At 46.9% G+C, this 16405-nt stretch overlaps 1 protein-coding gene across 1 annotated transcript; it reads left to right on the forward strand.

Moving 5' to 3' along the window:
• The first annotated feature begins 320 nt into the window (after nt 1-320).
• Nucleotides 321-13672, forward strand: LOC144944417 (sialate O-acetylesterase-like). The gene is made up of 11 exons (XM_078872557.1): nt 321-385; nt 1969-2090; nt 2328-2519; nt 4837-5027; nt 5857-5995; nt 6519-6705; nt 7185-7270; nt 8119-8252; nt 8684-8838; nt 12814-13009; nt 13289-13672. The coding sequence occupies exons 1-11, from the start codon at nt 321-323 to the stop codon at nt 13670-13672; spliced, it is 1851 nt and encodes a 616-aa protein (XP_078728683.1).
• The last annotated feature ends 2733 nt before the right edge of the window (nt 13673-16405 follow it).

The raw sequence follows: 16405 nt of genomic DNA on the forward strand, positions 1-16405 counted from the left end.
CCAAGACCGTTTCACATATAATTGTCACTGGTCTTGGCCGTAGGTGGGAATCGAACTCGTGTGGCCAGGTTCGTAGGGCAGCGCGCTAACCGCTTCGCCACCGCTCCCCACGTCCCCACGTCCCCGTGTACCCGCCCACACCTGCATCCCCCCCCCCACCACCACCACATGCTGCACCTGCCTCCCATTCACACGTTCACTTTAACTCTCCCCGTGCCTCTCGCACTCTCCGTGAAGCTCTCTCCCCTCTATCTCGAGCCGGGTTTCTCTCTCCCTGTGTCTATCTACCCCCGCATCTCCCTAACCGTATCTCGCTCGGAATGGAAGACCTGTCCCCATCAAACGTCTTCGCTCCCGGTGTTTACGTCAGGATAAACCAAGAGAGGTGAGACACGAGGACACCCGGGAGACACGGGGGGTCACTCAGGGAGACACTCAAAGAGACGGGGATGTGCAGGGAGGCGCCGAGACACAGGGAGCGGCAGAGATATGGGGAAACATTCACACAGGGACACGGGGAGACAAGGTGATGTAGGTAGACGAGGTGATGTAGATAGACAGGGTGATGTAGGTAGACAAGGTGATGTAGGTAGACAAGGTGATGTAGGTAGACAGGGTGATGTAGGTAGACAAGGTGATGTAGGTAGACAGGGTGATGTAGGTAGACAAGGTGATGTAGGTAGACAAGGTGGTGTAGGTAGACAAGGTGATGTAGGTAGACAGGGTGATGTAGGTAGACAAGGTGATGTAGGTAGACAAGGTGATGTAGGTAGACAGGGTGATGTAGGTAGACAGGGTGATGTAGGTAGACAAGGTGATGTAGGTAGACAAGGTGATGTAGGTAGACGAGGTGGTGTAGGTAGACGAGGTGACGTGTGAATTCTAGATTTGAAGCTTTCGTGACTGCAATGATTCATATTCTTAGGTGTTTTCGGTAAAGTCACGTAGGTAAAACATCAAAATTAATTTAAAAAAATGACGTGTGAATGTTGTGCGTTTAAATACGGGGAGCGGTGGCGTTCAGGTTAGCGCGCTTCACTACGAATCCGGCGACCCGAGTTAGATTCGACTCAGGGCCAACACCAATGACGAGTAATGTGAGTTCACGGACATGGGCCTCCGCAAGGTCGACTCAGCCATATAAATGAGTAGTGTAGCTGGAACAGTGCATGAACATCTCTGCGGAGACAAAGGCAGCCAGGCTTGGTTCTTGCCACACCCACCCATTTGTGTACCGTCTCAGCCTTAATAGGTGCTCGCTAACATCACCTGCCCCAAGTATATTCAAGCCCATACAGGTACCAATGGGCCCATCCACACTTGGGGCGTTTCCCCCGAGCGAATCTTTGTTCGCGGAATCGAGTTTCGGCTCTCGCCTTGGCCGCGAAGAGAAGCCGCTTTTCCAGTTCTGTGAACGCGGCACGTGGCAGTGACGTCACGGGTGGAATCTGCGAGTCTCCGCGACTCCGATCATGCGGGTGGAGCGGTGTCAATTCAAGTCTTGACGTCGTACGACAATGGGCATTGAAAGCGATGTGTTTCTTAACACGAGACATTTTATCTCGAGTCTACTGATGTACTGAAATGTGGAACACATTTGGTGAAGAACAAGCTTTTCAATCCACACACTTTTTATTTGCACTCTAAAGTACAAAACCAATTACTTTGACCCCAGAATTAATCAAATTTGAAGTTCTGAATAAAAGTGGTGTCCTTTCGATATGTTTAATTTCCTTTTATTCAGTACTTCGAATGTGATTAATTCTGGGGTCAAAGTAATTATATTTTGTACTTTAGAGTGCAAATATAAGTGTGTGCATTGAAACTCGTGTTGTTTGCCTTGACGCACTTGCCAGTCATATGAAGCGCTTACGCACAAGTTCTAGAGGCGTTAACAGTGAACTGGAAGACGGCCTCGAGTCTTCTCTGTGAATCTATGCCCATGTCCCCCACCCTGCATGATGTCAGCAGGAAAAAACTCTGTGTGCCTGCGCTGGTGGTGCTGGTGGTGCTGGTCGTCGGGGTGACGACGGTGGCGTGCTTGGTGGTGCTGGTGGTGAATTGCACACGCGAGCCTCCTGACAACACCTGTGAGTGCTTGACACATGCCTGTACCTTCCAGTCACCTCCCCTCTGCCCTCCACTATCACCATCAGCTTCATCACCACCTTCACTACTACGGTACTATGACCACCACCACCAATACCTTCATCACTACCACCATCACCATCACCACTTATCACCACAACAATCATTTCCACAACCATCAGCACCAACATCACAACAATCACCACCGTCATAACCATTGGCACTCTGTACCTCCCCAGCCCCAGGTACCTCCACACGCTTGGTTGAAACGTTCCGCTTGGCCTCCTATTACGGGGACCACATGGTCCTGCAGAGGGGACCACGCGGCGCCTTCGTGTGGGGGTTCGGGAAAGCGGGAGCCAAGGTGGTCGTGAGACTCTACAACGCGGATGAGGACTTGCTACAGGAGCACGGGAGCAACGTGTCGGCAGGTCTCTGTCTCCGCCGAGCTGTTAACAGCTTTGTCCTGATTTGCTTTTTGCTTCATTGCTGGACCCCCCGCACCTACGACCTAATTGGTTCCTGGACGACGGTCGCAAGTGGAGCCGTCGTAAGCCGAATCCTCATCTCCCATAGGCGCAATGTTATACATTGGGGTTCCGTTCCTGGAAACCCATTACATACCATAAAATACCGAAATTGATCACGAAAATAAATAAAAATTACCCTAGCAAACATTTATTGAAACTTAACATTACTTTATATTCTTGGGTTTCTCGGTAAAGCCACGTAGATAACTTTTTTTTATTATTTATCGTATTATTATTTGATCTATCCACGTGGCTTTACCGAAAGACCCAAGCATATGAATTCCTGCAGTAACGAAAGCTTTAAGTCAAGATTTAACATTACTTTTACAAACATTTATTCAGAAATTACATTTAAAAATTCTGAAGTACTTTTCTGCACGTGCATCACATTTCCTCTTCTCAGACATAGCGAAAGGCGAACGTTTTTCAAAATTTGAAGAAAAGCATGAATGATAGACGATAGTCAAGAGTGATAATGGAGTGGCAGCCAAAGAATGGAACGTGTCCAAGAAGATGTTCATCGAACAGATGGACTAATTCAGCTCATGTGCAGGTGCTGGATGCATTGTTGCATTACAAGATCATGAGAGGTGGTGGTGGTGGTGGGGGCTTGGGATAGCCTTCATCCAGCAGTGGTGCGATCACGACTGATGGTGATGGTGATGATGAAAAAACAATTTATGTCAAGCGGCACATGTCCTGAGCAAAGTGGGTTATCAGTTCCCTCACGACTGGCCACAACCGGTTCTTTAGCCCACGAGTTGTCATAATTAAATCTTTGAGTTGATCAAAGGGCGAACCCTTTTTACAAAGCGACGAACGCAATAGCAGTGCTTCTTCATTCGTATGGCAACTGATGTAGATGCAGAGCAACAATTTCACACACACAGGTGGTCAAGCAGCAGAGTAGTGTATCACTTATGTCTCCTTCGTGTTTGTGGATTGGGCATTGCATCATTGTATGTTGCATTGTCTATTCTACATGGCCACAGCCGTACACTGGAGAGTTTTTAATTTTGCATTTGTGCATCCAATGTGAAATTAAATCCACAACAAACCAGCTGCCATGGTTTGTGTTGATGCGGTTTAGGGTGGACCATGAGCTTCGTGGAAGATCAATACAAGGGATCGTCTGCGTTGCGTCTTTCATAAGATGTTAGTTCTTTTGAACTCCAGCTTTCCAAGCAAGCGCCATCGGGGTTGAATTCGCATTGTTTCAGGTTAAATGCATGGGTCCAAATGGGCCTGCGGGACTTGAAGTGGTGACTAGGGGCGTTATTGAGGTCCTGATGAATGGGAAGGGGACTGTTTTCCTGGATTCCCAGGACTTCCCGGAGGGTTGCGGTGGATGGGTGGGAGAGAGATTTGTGACAGCATAGGCAGCCAGGGTGCTGGGGTTGACTTGAAGGTTCCAGTGATACACCGCATTGCATTGTTCAGTGAGACATCAACACGTTAAACAAGGGCAATGATTAATCAAGGACCCGAAGACTGTGTGTGTGTGTATGGTGAGAGGTTTTGTAGCAACGCACTGCAATACAAACCCGGCGAGTTAGATTCCCACTCACGGCCAACACCAGTGATAATGATCTCAACCAGTGTTGGGCCTTCCCTAGGTCGAATTAAGTCTCAAATGAGTATCTGGCGCGGTGTGTAAACAGCACTGGGAAGACAAACGCAACTGTGTGTGTGGTACTGGCCACTCACCCCCTCGTGTGCCGTGCTGGTGCTAGCTAAGAGAAATTGCCCAACTATCTCTTAAGTCTCGCCGGTTTGCTGTGCTGTATTGGCTCTGCAAGTAATCCAGCAGTGTGAATGGTTGGTGGATGACACAAATGTTGTGAAACGCCTTTCCCATGGGTGCTACTAAGATGCCGTACAGCAATTGTGTAGACTCCAGCTGTTCCGTCTGCATGAGGCAAAGTGTTTCCTCCTCCTCGCCCGTGTGCGTTTTCTCCAGGTGCTTCATTTTCCTGCAACTTGTAAGCGCTCGTTAATTGGCCGATCACACCTTCATATATAGAGGACCACGGAGCTTGGGCAATTGTTGGCTCCGGCTCATCACGTGGCTGCCTTCCTGGTTGTCGTTCCTCGTTCCCGAGTCGTTCTGTCTGTCTCTCTACACGAGTAGGCGAGTACTGTGTGGCGTGTTACTATTATTATAAGTTTATATGGTGGACATGTGTGTGTGTGCATGTGTGTGCATGTGTGTGTGTAGAGTCAACCAGGTGGTCCGTAACCCTAGACCCCATGGATGCTGGGGGGCCGTTCTCTCTCAATGCCACCCAGTGGAGCCCTGTCAGGAACGGCACTGGGGGGGAAGTGGCAGAGTTTGTGATCAGCGACGTCTGGTTCGGAGAAGTGTGGCTTTGCGGTGGGCAAAGCAACATGCAGATGACTGTAAAGCAGGTAAAGAGGTTTCGCTTCATCACAAACCACTTGTCCAGCACTTCCCCCCCAGCCAGGCCTCAGAACACGCTGCAGATAGAGCCCGCCCCAGCCACCATCACCCTTCATTCGCTGTGACAACATAATAGCTGTGTCTATTCTCCCCGTGTCTCTGTATCTGCATGTCCGCATGTCTCTGTGTCTGCGTGTCCTCATGTCTCTGTATCGGCGTGTCTCCGTGTCTGTGTCCCCATCTCCCTGTGTCTGCGTGTCCCCATGTCCCTGTGTCTGCGTGTCTCAGTGTCTCTGTGTCTGCGTGTTTCTGTGTTTCCGTGTCCCCATGTGTGTCCCCATCTCCCTGTGTCTGTGTGTCCGCATCTCCCTGTGTAACCCCGTGTCTGCGTGTCCCCATCTCCCTGTGTAACTCCGTGTCTCTGTGTCTGCGTGTCCCCATCTCCCTGTGTAACTCCGTGTCTCTGTGTAACTGCGTGTCCCCATCTCCCTGTGTAACTCCGTGTCTCTGTGTCTGCGTGTCCCCATCTCCCTGTGTAACTCCGTGTCTCTGTGTCTGCGTGTCCCCATCTCCCTGTGTAACTCCGTGTCTCTGTGTCTGCGTGTCCCCATCTCCCTGTGTAACTCCGTGTCTCTGTGTCTGCGTGTCCCCATCTCCCTGTGTAACTCCGTGTCTCTGTGTCTGCGTGTCCCCATCTCCCTGTGTAACTCCGTGTCTCTGTGTCTGCGTGTCCCCATCTCCCTGTGTAACTCCATGTCTCTGTGTCTGCGTGTCCCCATCTCCCTGTGTAACTGCGTGTCTCCGTGTCTCTGTGTAACTGCGTGTCCCCGTGTCCAGGTCGTGAATGCAAGTTGGGAGCTGGCTCAAGCCGCCAACTTTTCTCTCGTCCGCCTGTTCGCTGTCTCCTTGAATGGTTCGCTGCAGCCCCTAGCCGACTTCACGTCGGTCGCACTCCCTTGGAGTCTCCCCACAGCTGGTGAGCGCTCATCACCTCTCTGAGTTTGACACGGACAGTCCAATGATTGGCACGTGTGTGGCAAGAATTTTATTATATTGAGATATGGTACCAGTATTGTGTTGAAATCTATCGCTCAGTGGTGCGGACGGTGAACTTGTTCGTTGTGTCTATGGGACCCTTTGTGCCGATATCAAGGTGATAAAAACAAATCGAATACTTTACTTGAAGGCACATCCACTCACAGGCCATCAATTGTGCAACCAATTTGCTCTCAAAAATGTGCAATGCATTCGCACCAACAGCCAACGTTGGTCGTGAATACCTTTCCCAGGTAGACGAGCCCCAGAATGAGTGCTTGGGGCAGTGTACAAATGTCACTATGAGGCAAAGGCGTAGCTGAGTGTGGTACTGGCCAACCACATCATGTGCCGTGTCAGCCTTAATAGGTGCTCGCTAATGGCACTTGCACAACCAGTCTGTTAGAGGTTACACGGGGAATCTTTGTCTAAACCTGTGTGTGTCTGTCTCTCTGTGTTTCTAGACCGTCTGGGCATGGGAGAATACACCGTCTTCTCAGCCGTCTGTTGGTTCTTTGGTAGGAACCTACACCGCACTCTGGGGGTCCCCGTGGGGTTGGTGCAGTCCTGCTGGGGTGGCACCTTCATCGAATCCTGGTCCTCACCCCGAGCCCTCGCACACTGCGGACTCAACGCACAGCCTCAAAGCAAGTACGTGTAATGGGGAAATGCGTGGTCTCACACGGAAACCCATTGACTTGCACAGAGACCCATAGACCCTCATAGGGGACATACAGACCCACAAAGTCTATGGGTGATTGTTTAAAGGCTATTTGCCATGTCGCTCCAGAGCCAAGCCACGATACTCTGGCCTCACAACACATCTGCGTCCGACTCAGGGCCAAGCATCACCTCCACGTGTCTCCACTCATTCACTGCGTGTGACGTCGGCAATACAGCTCAGTTTTGCAGTGGAAAATAGTTATCAGAGGCAACTGAATCACTCGTGGCAACTTCAGTGCACTCACTATAAGCCTTTTCTAGTCTAATTATGTTTGTAATCTTATCAGCATGGCACTGGCAGACGCCACCTCATTGGATGCTGTAACGGCATTCATAGGAGCTCGCTGACAGCATTTATCCCAAAAGTCTGTGTAGGCTATACCAGGGATCTCTGTCTTTTAATGTAGTGATCGACTGGAACCAACAGTGCTGTGGAACGCAATGATTAACCCTCTGCTCAATATGAGCCTCAAAGGGGTCATCTGGTACCAAGGTCAGTGACATACATTAACACATAAACGTAAATTAAACAACAGCTGCCATTCGCCACTTAGTGGTGGTGAAGTCACCACGGCGCTTGTGCTAGGCCAGGTGCACTTTGAGGCTATCACAATAAGTGTAATGAGGCTCAGTGGCAGGAGGTCATTGGACAGACGCAGGTGCCATGGGTTGATTGAGATGACTGGCAGATGCACCACCTGTGCCCCCGAATGTGCCAACTCGCTGCATTTTATCCATCCAGTATTTTGCTCATTGTTGTGAGCATCACTTTTCCTCCCTCTGTTGTTGGAAGGTGACTGCATTCAACTACTCATGAGTATCATTGATAATCATGTGCAAAATATAAACTCACTACTCTACAGGACGTCTGGAAAAAATCTTAGCAAGATGCAGCACGTGTCGTGATGGGTACTGCAAGATCCGACCGTGTCCGCCCGCTACTCACCGAGCTGCATTTGTTTACGGTTGCTGAATACATTCCACAAATGAACCACAATACCTTGCTGATCTCAACAAGGGGCATAAACCATCATGCTAACTCCGGTCATCCTCGCAGTAACTTTTGGCTTGCCATCGAACAAAGATGGTTACCGCATCGCGTACTTCAGATGTGCTTCTGCGGTCGTCTGGACCGACCTTTCAATATTAGGAAGCCGCTGGAGCTATGATGCACTTTTAAATCTCGATTGGAAACAAATATTTTAGAACTGATTTTTGCGTTTAGTTTGTTGTCCTTCCCCACACCTCCGATGAGCATGGTTGGCTATGTACGGTGTGAAAGAAGTTCAACATACATGTGCCACTCTAGATGCACATCTCTCTTCCTTGTTCCTTGAGCAGGTGAAGCCAACACTGGGTACAACACTGACCTCTACAACTGCAGCTTCCCGGCCATGATTAACGACTGGCGTCAGGGATTCTCCATAGCCACCAATGGCAACACAGACCCGCTTCTGCCATTTGGATTTGCGCAGGTGAGAAGTTAAACCATCCAGCAGTGTATTCGTCATGGCTGCAAATAACAACCGGCATGACTGGGATGTCTGACTTAATTACCATGGCATGGCTGAAAAAGCTTATCCTTTTAGTGCTTGTTTTTTTTTACCAACTTTTGGGAAACTCTTTGATTAATGTGTTTAGATTTGTCAAGGGTGAGTCCCTAATAGCAATACAACTTTACACTAAAGTTTGTATCATATTGGACCATCTTTATCAGAATTATCTCTCTCTGCCCATGTTTATCTCCCATGTCTCATTCAACATCTTTCTCCCCTGGTCTCTCTCCTCGAATCTCTCCCTGTCTTTTCCTGTCTCTCGCCCCTATATCGCTCAACATCTCTCTCCTTTCTCTTTCTGCGTAACTCCTCGTATCTTTCTCCCGGCGTCTCTCTACCATTGTCTTTAGATCTCCACCAGTAACCCAGACGACAAGACAGACTCGTATCCACGCGTTCGCTGGCACCAGTCTGCAGACTACGGTTTCTCCCCTAACTTGCGAATGCCCAAAACCTTCATGGCCGTGACCATTGACTTGTGTGACCGCAACTCCAACTACGGGTGGTGAGTGGCTGACTTAAGCATCGTGCTCCCTGACTCCTCTCCCTTTACTCTCCCCTATCCAGTCAGTTGAATTACTTGGGCAGTTTCAATGCCCGTGTTATTTGATTTGGTTTTGGCATTCAATGCCCTGTTGATTTGTGCATCATTGTAACCGTTCATTTGAGGCGCTTCTTTAACGTGTTTAATTTCACTTCTCAGACTATCACCATCTGACACTTTCTTAGCGCGATGAATGAGCGTCTTGATAAGAGCAGATTTCTGTGCGGGGCGATGGTGTGACTCTGCATTCAGATAGGCGTCAGTGTGCATTTTCTTTCCGTAAATGCTGTGTTAAATCTTGACTTAAAGCTCTCGTGACTGCAGGAATTCATATTCTTTGGGTCTTTCGGTAAAGTCACGTAGACAGGTTCATTGAAATAACAAACCTCCTTTTCCTGATGACGACCGCTTGTGTTGCGATCGAAATGTCGCAGTTTTTTGTTATTTTTGTTATTCCTTTGAACTTATCTATGTGACTTCACCGAAAGACCCAAAGAATATGAAATGCTGTGTTATTTTGCCATTTCCACTACGTCCAAGCAGAATATCCAGAAATGGTAGAGTTCTGTCAGCTTCCACTTCCATGGTGAACTGGGTGGATGGGTTTTGCGAGTTGAGATGATTGAGAAGTTAGTTAAGTGCATCTTTGCCATGTGGCCAGATCACCAATGTGTCATCCACATATCTAAACCAAGTAGAGGGTTTTAGTGTGCTTGAAGCTATTGCTTTTGTTTCAAAATTTCCACGTACAAATTCGCTATCATAGGAGAGCCCATTGCTGCTCCTCCCTTTTGTTTTTAGAAGTCATCTTTCCAAAAGAATAGGTGTTCTTTAGACAGTGTTCAGCTAGTCTTGGTATATCTTTGGCTAAACCTATGTTTATTACCAAAGTGTCGAGTAATTTAATTTAATTATTGACCGGAACCCTCGTGAACAGAGAAGCCCCATCAAAACATATGTAGGGGTGTTACAGAGAGCCCGTTATGCATGGCAGCCTATGGTAAACAAGCACAGTGGGCGGGGCTACATGAGTGCACGGGCAGGTGCCCTCTACGACGTCCGCGCTTCGGACGTTACGATCCCCCGAGGCCCCACCCCTCAGGGAGGGGGGTGTATAAAAGGGGAATGTATCGGGGGGCTCGAGAGTGATGTGTTAGCTAAGAAGAGAAGACGGAAGACGTCCTAGATAGAGCCCTGGTCTCCCCCTGGTACGCCGTCCTTGTCAGGACCGCACAGGCTCGAGCCAGTGGCGTGGTACCAGAGCCAGAGCCAGTGCTGGTCTGGACTCTGAGTACCGGGCCCGACTGACCAGTGTCGGGCCAAGATAGCCTCCCCTAGTCCACGAGAGGAGGACTCTGAGGCAGGCTAGGGTTAGCTAGGAGGTGTGTCCTCAGATAGACGGGTTAGGGGGCCGATACCCCCTCAAGTGTGTATGTCACAACGTATGGTGTTAAATAAACCAGTGTGCCTCCAACTATCCGGTGTGAACGAGTCGTGAGAGTTACTACACATACGAGAATACCATTAGGATTAAGCTTAATATCTTTATACTCATACTCTTTGGTTCTTTTGGTAAAGTCACGTAGGTAGAAAATAATAGATCACAACGTTTCTATCGCAACAGAAGCGACCGTCACCATGTGAGACAATCACAGCAGGGAAACTGCTGAAGCAGGCGAGGGCGTTGCCGTGACACGAGGCTATATAGGGGAGGGTAAGGGGCGGGGCTAGAGGTGGGGGAGAGGGGGGCGGGGCTATATAGGTAGGGTAAATGGGTGGGACTAGAAGTGGGGGAGAGGGGGGCGGGGCTAGAGTTGGGAGAGGGGGGCGGGGCTAGAGGTGGGGGAGAGAGGGGGCGGGGCTAGAGATGGAAGAGAGGGGGCGGGGCTAGAGATGGGAGAGAGGGGGCGGGGCTAGAGATGGGGGAGATGGGGGCGGGGCTAGAGATGGGAGAGAGGGGGCGGGGCTAGAGGTGGGAGAGAGGGGGGCGGGGCTAGAGATGGGAGAGAGGGGGCGGGGCTAGAGATGGGAGAGAGGGGGGGCGGGGCTAGAGATGGGAGAGAGGGGGGGGGTCGGAGAGGTCGCCAGATAGAAAAATAATCAAAAAAATCACGACGTTTATCTTTAATTATGTTTACGAGATGATGAATGTATGTGGCAGAGTCTATTGTACTATGGGTCTTAATGGTACATCGGGTTTGTGAATTTTTGGTAGCCCATAAAGTCTTGGTGGTTTTACGCCCTTGATTTGATCAGGTATTGCTCTTCCTTGGGAATTGATGACTTGGCAATGATTGCTGTTGTTTTACGTTCCAAAGTGTTGGTTGGGTCTCGTCTAATTGTAAGGTGGGTACCTTCATCAAGTAAATCTTTGATTTATTATCGTAATCCTCACGGGGCATCACAACAGTTGATTGGCCCTTATAAGCAGCAAGAATTTGGATATCTGTATTTGCTCTCAATTCTCTTAAAGTTTTTGTCTCACTGAAACTAATATTTGTTCTTGTAAATGTACTGTTCTCAATCATTTTGGCAACCTCATGCCTAATAATCTCAGCTTGATTGTGGGAGCTGTCTAACTGCTGATTCCACTTCAGCAGTTATCTCTGATCGCGGAATTATCCGATCTCAAAAAATATCTTAAAATCTGCGATTTTTCTGCAGATAGTTTGATCTCTGTCCCCGCAGGCAACAGGAGTTGCCGAGAACTACGCCGTGTGCCATGTGAAATCCCGTTCACCCGCAAATTTGCTTGTGTTATTTGAAAGTGTCCATCATTTTTCAATTGCGTCAACACAAAATTTCGTAAACCAAACGTTAATAAATCTAGGGATACTTGAATATAATGTAGTGTATAGTAGTGTAGTATATAGTGTAGTGTAGTATATAGTGTAGTGCATAGTAGTGTAGTATATGGTGTAGTGTGTAGTAGTGTAGTATATAGTGTAGTATATGGTGTAGTGTATAGTAGTGTAGTGTATAGTGTAGTATATAATGTAGTGTATAGTAGTGTAGTATATAATGTAGTGTATAGTAGTGTAGTATATAATGAAGTGTATAGTAGTGTAGTATATAATGTAGTGTATAGTAGTGTAGTATACAATGTAGTGTAGTGTATGGCGCAGTGTATAGTAGAAGCAGTATATAGTGTAGTGTATAGTAGTGTAGTATATGGTGCAGTGTAGAGTAGTGCAGTATATAATCTAGTGTAGAGTAGTGCAGTATATGGTGCAGTGTAGAGTAGTGCAGAATATAATCTAGTGTAGAGTAGTGCAGTATATGGTGCAGTGTATAGTAGTGCAGTATATAATCTAGTGTAGAGTAGTGCAGTATATAGTGTAGTGTATAGTAGTGTAGTATATGGTGCAGTGTAGAGTAGTGTAGTATATAGTGTAGTGTAGAGTAGTGTAGTATATGGTGCAGTGTAGAGTAGTGTAGTATATGGTGCAGTGTAGAGTAGTGTAGTATACAATGTAGTGCTAGTAGTGTAGTATATGGTGCAGTGTATAGTAGAAGCAGTATATAGTGTAGTGTATAGTGGTGTAGTATATGGTGCAGTGTAGAGTAGTGCAGTATATAGTGTAGTGTATAGTAGTGCAGTATATAGTGTAGTGTATAGTAGTGCAGTATATAGTGTAGTGTAGAGTAGTGCAGTATATAATGTAGTGTATAGTAGTGCAGTATATGGTGCAGTGTAGAGTAGTGCAGTATATAATGTAGTGGAGTGTACAGTAATGTAGAATATAATGTCGTGCAGGATATAGTTGTGTAGTATAAAATATAGTGTAGTGTAGGAGATCATGTGTTGTTGTGTATTGTTATATAGAGTATAACGTAGTGTAGTATATAATATAGTTTACTGTACAGAAATGTAGAATATAATGTTGTGTAGTGTATAGTTGTGTAGAGTAGTGTATAATATATCTCTCTGTACAGGATCCACCCACGCTACAAGAAGGAGGTTGCCTCCCGTCTGCTGCTGGGTGCGATGGCCGTTGCCTACAATGACAGTTCCTCCATATTCCAGGGGCCCTTCCCAGAATTGGCCACTGTGAACCTCACAACCCAGATGCTTGTCATCAGATATGGACAGACGCTGAGCCACCGCAATGACGGACGGGGCGAATTTCAGGTCAGAGGTCATGTTCCATGATACCATACGATACAATATCAATTAACGCGTTATCAGTACTTTTCTCTACTTCCAGTACGAATACAGATTGTCTATTGTTCAACTGCAGTTCACTCCACATTATCCTGCTACACGTTTTCTCATCATTGTATAATCATAATCTCTCCTCTTTCTCTCTCCTCTACTCTCCCTCCTCCCATCTCCTCTCTGAACCACTACCCTCTTTTCCCCTCCCCTTCCCTCCTCTCCCCCTTCTCTGTCATCTCTTCTTCATCGCAGATCTGCTGTTCCCAAGTCCTCGGTCAGTGTCTCGACCCAGATTGGCACCAAGCCCCAATCCTCTCTGTACAAGCCCAGAATGTCTTCCTCAACATCTCCACCTGCATCACCACCAGCAGGGCCGTGACGTCCGTCCGTTACGCTTGGTCCAACTGGCCGTGCGAACTCCACGCTTGTGCTCTCTATGGAGTGGGGCCCACCGCACTACCAGCACCCCCCTTCATAAAGGCCGTGCCGTTGGAGGGGGTTTACATTGGCAGTACCGCGGGGGTTCCTAACGGCCGTGTTGATGGGGCCCATAATGGCCGTGTTGGGGGGATAATAATGGCCGCGTTGGTGGGGTTCACAATGGTCATGTCGGTGGGTTTGTGCCATGGCCTCTAAGCTGTCCCTCCTCATGTGGAGTTTGCGGGACCTTGGCTTGGGTCACCACCTTTCTCAGAGACCAAGACTGTAATATATATTGCGAGGTCAACACTACAGAGTATACCACAATTAAATTCCACATAATACCTGGACCAAATGTCAGTTTAAATAAATTCTTGTCACGCGAACACAGATGCCAATATCCAGACATGTGGCAACTCTGTTAGGTGCATGAGTGGGCAAGCAGTTTGTGGTGTACTGATTTGCTAAATACAGTGAGGGAAAAAAGTATTTGATCCCCTGCTGATTTTGTACGTTTGGCCACTGACAAAGAAATGATCAGTCTATAATTTTAATGGTAGGTTTATTTGAACAGTGAGAGACAGAATAACAACAAAAAAATCCAGAAAAACGAATGTCAAAAATGTTATAAATTGATTTGACCCCTCTGCAAAACATGACTTAGTACTTGGTGGCAAAACCCTTGTTGGCAATCACAGAGGTCAGACGTTTCTTGTAGTTGGCCACCAACCTAAAGATGATCCAAATAACTACCGACCTATCTCAATTTTGTCCCCGTTGATGAAAATTTGTGAAAAAATTATTGAACAACCAAATTAGCAGTTTCCTGTCCGACAACAATCTATTACATCGAAAACAATCTGGGTTCCGAAAAAATACAGCACCACATCTGCTGCATTAGACTCTCTGAATCACATTTACAGTAGCCTTGATAATAAGCAGTACTGCGCCAGTCTTTTTCTTGACTTGTCCAAAGCCTTTGATACAGTCGACCGCAACACCCTGCTTAGTAAACTAAGTTGCCTCCGTTTCTCCAAACACAGTAGAATGGTTAAAAAATTACCTCTCTTTTCGCACTCAAACTGTACTAACCGATGGTTGGAAGTCAAACAGTGTTAAGATAACAAAAGGGGTTCCACAGGGTTCAATCCTCGGCCCCCTCTTGTTCTCTTTTTATGTCAATGAATTGGGCACTGACCTGGATCATTCCAGAGTAAATCTTTTTGCAGATGACACAAGACTGATTACTGCTGGCCACTCTCTGGATGACGTGATTGCTAAGCTCCAGGGTGATTTCAACAAACTACAACATCAGCTAGTTGCTCTTAAACTAGTCCTGAATACCTCCAAAACCAAGGTGCTATGCTTCTCACCAGGACTAAAGCAGGAAGTTATTTTTCCCCAATTACATTCCTTAAATAATTATCAAATAGAGCAAGTCAAGATCTATAAGTATATTTGGGTCATTCTTAATTCAAAACTGAATTTTGAAGATCACATTGATGATATTGGTAAAAAGACAAAAATAAAAATTGGTTTTCTGTATCGACACAAGCACTGCTTCCCCCCTATGTTCCGTTTGGAATTGATAAAAGCTACCATACCTCCTCTACTTGATTACTGTGACATCGTGTATACATCAGCCCCCAGTACTGTACTGAAGAAGCTTGACTCAATGTATCACTCGGCCTTAAGATTTGCATTGAACTGCCCATATAGGACTCACCACTGCGATCTCTACATTGGGTCAAACTTAACATCTCTCAATGTTCGACGGCTTGTGCATCAGATCTTATTTATTCATGATGTACTTACAAAAAAAAACGCAGATTACCTGCTGGATCTACTCTCTTTATCAAATAACAAATTTGACCTAAGGTCTTCGCTCATTTACCAGCTTCACATTCCCTATTGCCGAACAAATACTGGAGGAAGGGCCTTGTTATTGATGCCCCCAGGGTCTGGAATGCTATTGCCAATAAACTGCAACTTGAATCACTACTTATGAGATCTTCACTCAAAACTGCTCTAGAGGACTTGTACACCCCTAGCTGCCACTGCAATTCAGTGGCCTAAAATAAAATGTTTCGCTCCGGATGATCGCTGCAAAGTATGATCTGTGTTTTGATTTAGTGTGCTGATCTTAAAGGTGCATTGAAAAATGTTGACACTCCGACTGATGCTCCTGCTGTTGTGGAGTGACTCATGCAGCCAGCGATGGCTGCAGAGTTTGGTAGTACATGTTGTTTACATCGTTTATTGTGAAAATTCGGTCACAGTTCCTATGATCACTGTTTCATTGCTTTTATGGCTTTATTTTGGTGATTTCGAAAAGTTTTTCGGTTTGGCCATGTTTGTTTGTTGTAGTACAGAGTTAGACTGATGGCCTTAATCTAAGTTGTCTTGTGGTTGTTGTTGTTTGACTTGCATCCCACTGGGATTTTTGCACAGTGTTGGTGTACAGTGCTTTTTCTGCAATATTTTGCTGTCTTTTCTTGGATTTTCTGTTTGCACATAGTCACTTTAAGATGTTTTCTTGTTCATGTTTTTGTTTTTTGTTTGTTGCGGTTGCACCCGATTCAAGAGCCGAATGGCTCACAGGGCTATACCTAATAAATGAAACTTGAAAACTTGAAACTTGAAACCAGGTTTGCACACATCTCAGGAGGGGTTTTGTCCCACTCCTCTTTGCAGATCTTCTCCAAGTCATTAAGGTTTCGAGGTTGACGTTTGGCAACTCGAACCTTGAGCTCCCTCCACAGATTTTCTATGGGATTAAGGTCTGGAGACTGGCTAGACCACTCCAGGACCTTAATGTGCTTCTTCTTGAGCCACTCCTTTGTTGCCTTGGCCGTTTGTTTTGGGTCATTGTCATGCTGGAATACCCATCCACGACCCATTTTCAATGCCCTGGCTGAGGGAAGGAGGTTCTCACCCAAGATTTTACTG

Source organism: Lampetra fluviatilis, chromosome 34, assembly GCF_964198595.1.
Source record: "Lampetra fluviatilis chromosome 34, kcLamFluv1.1, whole genome shotgun sequence".
In the NCBI taxonomy this organism is placed as follows: Eukaryota; Metazoa; Chordata; class Hyperoartia; order Petromyzontiformes; family Petromyzontidae; genus Lampetra; species Lampetra fluviatilis.

Coding starts and splice junctions, on each gene's coding strand:
- LOC144944417 (XM_078872557.1), top strand. CDS start 321: ATGGAAGACCTGTCCCCATCAAACGTCTTCGCTCCCGGTGTTTACGTC. Junction 5,996..6,518: donor TTGGAGTCTCCCCACAGCTG/GTGAGCGCTCAT, acceptor CTGTGTTTCTAG/ACCGTCTGGGCATGGGAGAA. Junction 6,706..7,184: donor AACGCACAGCCTCAAAGCAA/GTACGTGTAATG, acceptor CTTTTAATGTAG/TGATCGACTGGAACCAACAG.